At 38.9% G+C, this 6,614-nt stretch overlaps 1 protein-coding gene across 1 annotated transcript in view; it reads left to right on the top strand.

Moving 5' to 3' along the window:
* Positions 1 to 4,654, top strand: part of LOC138023848 (phospholipid phosphatase 1-like) — a 12,065-nt gene extending 7,411 nt beyond the window's left edge. The window contains exons 4-6 of the mRNA XM_068870932.1: positions 910 to 967; positions 3,082 to 3,258; positions 3,492 to 4,654. Coding sequence (XP_068727033.1) covers positions 910 to 967; positions 3,082 to 3,258; positions 3,492 to 3,632 — 376 coding nt within the window. The 3' untranslated portion in view covers positions 3,633 to 4,654. The remainder of the gene's footprint in view (positions 1 to 909; positions 968 to 3,081; positions 3,259 to 3,491) is intronic.
* Positions 4,655 to 6,614: the final 1,960 nt, after the last annotated feature.

Genomic DNA, 6,614 nt, shown 5'->3' with positions numbered 1-6,614 from the left:
TTCGAGAGGCAGTTTTTAATCTTGGAAATGTTACGAAGATGAAAAAAGCATACTTTAAAGAAGCTGACAACATGCTGCTCAAGAGACATGTCCTGATCAAAGATTACACCAATGTTTCTAGCTGAGGTAGATGGCTGGATGCATTCGTTGGAAACTTGGAGATGGTTGATTTCTGGACGTGGGCGATATTGTGCGATCACCACCAACAGTTCCGTCTTCTCACCGTTGAGTTTCAGCCCATTGAATTGCATCCATGTGTCAATCTCTTTTAACACATTCAACAAATGCTGAAGACACCAGCTGGTCAGGAGTAGTTTGCACAAAAGCCAGATATAACTGGGTGTCATCTGCGTAAAAATGAAATCCGAGACCATAGCGCCAGATAAAATCGGCAACTGGCGCAGTGTACCACACATACAGCATTGGGCCAAGTACGGACCCTTGAGCCACTCCGCATATGATGTTTTTTTTAGCAGACTTGACACCGTCAACCATTATTACTTGTGTTCGGTATTCCAGAAGCGATTTCAACCATGCGAGGACCTGACCTTTCAAACCAAACCGATTTAATATTAATTATTATGCAAATACAATGCACAAAGACTCCTGGAGATTGGAATTGGGTACAACATTGAGTTAGCTAATTTGGTCTATTCTCTATTTTCCCGCAAAATTTGGTTTTAAAAAAAGATACTTTTCTGACGCCGTTGGGGACAAAGCTGATACCAGATTCTTACAGAAGGGTAAAGAACTCTTGAATATTCCCACAAGGAATTCCGTTCAAAGGTTACAATTATAGTATCAACTTCTTTTAAATGTTATTGAATTTCTTCAAACTATACTAATCAACCAAGAGGAATCTCTTGCAAGACACATTTATTAATTGTTTTAATATATTTATTAATTTAGGACCTCATTTCCGTCTGCACATGCTTCGTTCTCAGCATATTCCATGGTTTTTGTAGCAGTAAGTATGAGTTTCTGAAACGTTCAACTGTTATCATTTAAGTGTGTAAAGTTGCCTAAAATCGGACTACCGAGCAGCGGGGGTCAGATTTGTTTATCACGAGTATGATTAGAGACCGAATTGGACGACACAAAGTCCTCTTGCCAATTAATCATAAAAATTACAATTACCGATAAAGGAATAAGATCTAAGTTATGAAAGGGAAAATTTGCATTAAAAGACTGAATTTTTTTCTATGGTGATTGAAAAGAAAGGTTGTGATTGGTTGATTTAAACTACAATTTTGAATGTGATTGGTAGATTTACACTACAACTTTGAATGTGATTGGCTTATTGAAGTGTTCGATAACAACTTGGCAAGTGAATTAGAAGAAAATACAGTTTCTTTTTAAGCAATTACAATCGAGGAAATTGTGGTTTTTATGAGCGCCAACAAACTCAACCCACTCATGACGCTGAGCCCGTTAATGGAACCCAGGCCACATTGTTGGGAGAGGCGAGTGCTCTCACCACTGTGCTATCCCCGCTCCATCATATTAGGGACCTTAAGATCTACGACGGCGACTTCAACTAAAACGTCACCTCAAAATATCACTTTGCTTTATCATAATACTTTCGCGGTTATTCTATCTCGTTCAATGCTTACAATTTGGGCCAAGTATCGTAAAAATAAATTGATACGAGCAGTGACAAAGTGAAAATAGAGAATGAAAGATTCTCTGTTACTTGCTCACGTTGTCGTCAAAATCTCAAATTTGGTAATTTCACGTCGTTCTTATGCAGAGTACCGCAAGAATCCGTTCTAAAATCCGTGCTGCACGTGCTGCACGATTATTTATGCTGTTTTAACCAATTATATCATTGTTTTGCGCCGTTGTTGTTGCGGTCGCCGTTGTAAAACCTTAAGCTCCCTATTAAATGTCCCGGGGGGGGGGGGGGTACTCGATGTATCCCTGGTTGGGGAGGTGCGGCGCGGCCCCTCATACCCTGACCCTGTTTAAGACAAATATCGCTGATTTCCCTACCCATTTTAAGACAGAATTCCGATTTTTGATACCCTGTTTAAGACGTTTAACCCAGTTTAAGACAAAAATTGATAAATCGATACCCTGATTAAGACAAAAAATGATAAATTCGATACCCTGTTCAAGACAAAAATCCCGAAAAACATACCCTGGCTGGCCGCACGTCCCCATTAAGCCCTTATAAGGGAGTAACCCCCCGGGTTAAATGTGCATAGAGTTGAAAATTAGAAAAATCATCTGACCTAGTTCTCGCATCATGGAAAATCGAAAGTTAGGCGTACTAAGAAACGTACAAGATCTGCAAAGACTTATTGAACTCTAGATGACCATTGCACAAACGACCTTGAAAAGCACTCGTAAGCCTCATTTTAAGTGATGAACTTTCCTTCAGTTTGTTAGCAGAAAGGAAACAGAAAAATATTAACGTAGTAGCGGCTCCATAAAATTATGACTGGGGTGAGGGCCGATTTTGTTAACGCATAGTTGAAATTAGAGTCTTGCAAAAAATTAAGATGAGTTTTTTTTCTTTAACCACAAGCATCTCAACCAGGCAGTAGCCCTAAATTCAACAGGAAGATATTTCTCGGTATAAGAACAGGGGTACCCAACGTCAATTCTCGGAAAATATCTGTTCGGAGGACGATTTGAGATCTAGAATTTTCGGGACATTTGTTGTAAAATTTCTTGCTTGCCTGCCTGTCCTAGGATCTTCGAACATCTACAAAAAGGTATAATTGCCCATTTTAAAGGGTTTTTACCCTAAAAAGGTCACCTAGAATTTTCGGGAGCCTTTTTTCTGGCTGAAATTTTCGAAAAGGTAACTTTTGATAACTATAATTTTCGAATCACTAGACTTTAAGCTAGGAAATCCGAACAGATGAAAAAAATTTAGGGGATAAAGATATGCCTATATCTACCTTTTAAATACCAAAATACGTTTAACAATGCTATGTTTAAGTGGTTTTGAACTATATTCTCGTTGGGTGCCCATGTAAGAAGAATGTATATTTACCTGCTTTTAACATCAAGTAGATTTTCTATATCCGGCTGTCTGCCTTTTAATGGACGTGATTTCGGTTCTACTGGTAGGTATACCTGGAATCGTCAATGCCAGCCAAACGAAGCAATTTGGTCAAGCCATTAATTCAAGTAGCATTTATTTCACTGGGAGTACTGTGTGCATTATCACGGATATTTGATTACTGGCATCACTGGGGCGATGTTATGGTTGGCCTGAGCCTTGGTACTATTGTGGCTTTCTTTATCGTAAGTTTTATTTCTTTATACCCTACGACTTATCATGAGCTGTGTTATTTAAAGGCACCTCGTTTTATTTTATTTATTTTTCGGGCGTTGTGTTTTCCATGGTGTTACTTTACAGAATCATTTAATTACAACGTCACCATTATGCAGTATGTCTATTACACCAAGCTCATTCATTCCTGTCAGAGTTCATTTATTCCTGTACTTACCTACAATTATCTCGTTTTGTTCGTCAGACATTCAGATCACTAAGGCTGTTCTCCGCTACAAGATGTCCTAAATGCCATTTTATTGATGATGTTGACAGTCGAAAGAACGGTTCAGGCGCTCCCAGCAGAGAAGAGGGAGGCTCACTTGCCAACAACACTCTTCCGTGATGACATGTATTTTTCAATGTATTTTTCAACATTCATCAACGTGACATTCTCGATACCAGAGTCCCAAACAAGTCTTACATGATTTCTGTTCAAGTCAATTTTACGTTGCTAATTAGATAAATGAGCCTAAACGAGCCTCTACCACCCTCCCAGGGCCTGCGACTCCTCGAAAGGGGGATGGTGGGGGAGTAGATCTAGACCCAAGGGTCTACCTCGCGGTGAAAAATCCCGCGGGATTTGCTTTTCCGAGCACAATCCACGGAAAACTACAAGCAAAGGCTAATTCAGTGAGTTTTTTTTGACAAGCTGCACGTTTCAAAATTAGTCAAGATGACGTCAAACCATGCTAATTTATAATGTAACCCAAGATGGCGCTCAAATGGTATACTTTGAATCAAAGAAACAAGTCTTGAACAATCCGGACGATTACACAAATTATCATGCGTTTTCCTTCGTCGTAAGCGACTACAATTTTATCGACTTTGTTGCAAGGCTTTCTTAACCACTTATCGAATTGTGGAAGCTAAGCCAAGTTAGTTGGCCACTATGACATCAAACTCTGGCTTTTAATTTTTATATTTTAAAAGGTACAATAGTCTAAGACAAGAATGGAAAATCAGAAAGAACACAAAAGCCGGGTATATTACGTGAATAGCGGAAAACTGAATAGATTCATTTCATTGAAAAAGTGTATTCCTCACTGTGTAAACAGTTCACCCGGAAGAGTCAAAATAGTTTTGTTTTTGAGTAGTAGCCCATAATCAGGAGCCTACATCTCCAATACTAGCTATTTTTAGACGAGTTCTTAAATAAGACTTGCACGAGAGGCCATTCATTCTCAATCGCAGGGGGAATACTTTCTCATGCAAGACTTGTGATAATTAGCCGGATAGGTCTGGTTTTGCGGGAAAATCAATCCAAACTCGGTTTGTGAAAACGCCGTTTCACACTGAATACAGTGAAGTTGTACGTTCCCAGTCATGGGCTCCTGTTTTGAGTAAATAAAACATGATTGTAGAGAAGCAGTTGCCAAGCATTCAGGAGTGGGCAATCACTCCTAATCAGTATTGTTCTTGGTTTTCGTTTAAAACTTGAGTGACTATATTCTCGAGATTGTAGACAAAGTAATATATGTCTGAAGCTCTAATTAATTTCATCACGGCACAATTTACTTTACTGCTTGTAGAGATAATCATATGATTTCGAGAGCGATTTGGTATAACCAATTAGTGCCAGTTTTAATTAAACCAGAAACCCATAACGGTTGAAACGTGTAACGCGCGCTCACAGGCGAATATTCATTGCGAACTGAACTGATTGGTACCATATTTGGAAACCCCTCGCTCTTGTTGCTCCAAATATGGTACTTAGCAAATTGAATGTTCAGAAGCTTGTTTCCCAGCACACAAGGGGCCATTACACGTTTCAACCCTTATGGGTTTCTAATTAAACCAAATTACACGAGAAATCATGTGAACTTTGGACTGCACTTCTTAAGGTGGCTCAAACCAGTTTCAACACTTACACGAGACCTTGTTATTAGAAGGATTGACACAACTACAACACTTGATCACGTAAAAGCAATGTTGTGGTACCACGTGAAACATCAATTATTGCTGAACAAGATGCAGTTATTATTGTGACGTAACAAGTTATCATGGCAACAGGAAAGTATTGTTAAGACACCCTATATTTTGGATTTAGTTGCTCAAATCTGAAAAACGAACTCAGTGACCCAAATTTTTTATTGAACAAAAGTGATCAGCAGGCCAAGATAAAATTCTCTGCAAAGTTAAAAAAAATGCTGTCGAGCGGATTGAGAGCTACCTTAAATTTTCAACTATTTAAGGCTGAATCCGCTTCACGGGGTTGTTTTAAACTTTACAGAAAATCTCATTCTGTCACGCTGATTATATTTAAGAAATAAAAAATTGGGGTCACCGAGTTCGCTTTTGAGATATGAGCAGCTAAAGCCAAAACTTGCAGGGCTTTCCTGTTGCCACGGTAATTTTTTAGGTTACAAAGATGACCAAATCTGTTTCAGCAATAATTGGTGTTTGATAACATTGCTGTTAAGTGATAAAGTGTTGTAGTGTCAATCCTTCTAATAAGAACGTTTCTTTCAAGTGTTGAAACGGGTTTGAGGGACCTTAATTTTTTTACGAAGACATTCAAGTGATTGGTTGAAACATATTTCAACGTTTGTCAAGAGTCATTCAACTGTAAATTTGGAAAGTCGTGTTACACGAGAGCTTTACTCTTTTTTAGCCAATCAGAACTGATTTTTTTTGTTTTGTTTTTTCATGTATACATTTTGCAATTCGACGATAATTACTCTTTTAAACCGAAAAACAATCTGTTGGTATTTAATCCTTATGATGCCCACTTAGAACTGAGTTCATTTTCAAGTATTTATACCATGCACAGAATATTTAAACCAATTCAAGAATATAAATAGAAGAAGATAAATTTACACAGTTTGTAAGAAATGAGCATTTGAACTAATGAAGTAATATTTGTGTAAATAATAAGGGACTGTTTATCTGGAGGGAGGATCCTTGCACGGCTAGAAAGATTGTAGAGAACGAAAATATTCTTCCCCTGGTTTACATGCAAGAAATACGGTTGCAAATGGCAAAACAAAGTTGCTGAACGCCCGGGTTCCCGCTTGTTTGGTTTTCTTGTCCTTAGTGCCTTAGAAGATCTTTTGAGTAAAAGTAACCTACATGGTGGTGGGAGGCGCGGTGGCCTCATGGTACGTTAGTGCGCTTAACTCCGGATCGAGTGGTCCGGGTTCGGGTCCTGGCCATGGACATTGTGTTGTGTTCTTGGGCAAGACACTTTACTCTCACGGTGCCTTTCTCCACCCGGGTGTATAAATTGGTACCGGCGAATCTAATGCTGGGGGTAACCCTGCGATGGACTGGCATCCAATCCAAGGGGGAGTAGAAATACTCCTAATCGCTTCATGCTACAGAAACC

Source organism: Montipora capricornis, chromosome 11 (assembly GCF_036669925.1).
Source record: "Montipora capricornis isolate CH-2021 chromosome 11, ASM3666992v2, whole genome shotgun sequence".
Classification (NCBI taxonomy): Eukaryota; Metazoa; Cnidaria; class Anthozoa; order Scleractinia; family Acroporidae; genus Montipora; species Montipora capricornis.
This window is presented reverse-complemented; position numbering and strand designations above follow the sequence as displayed.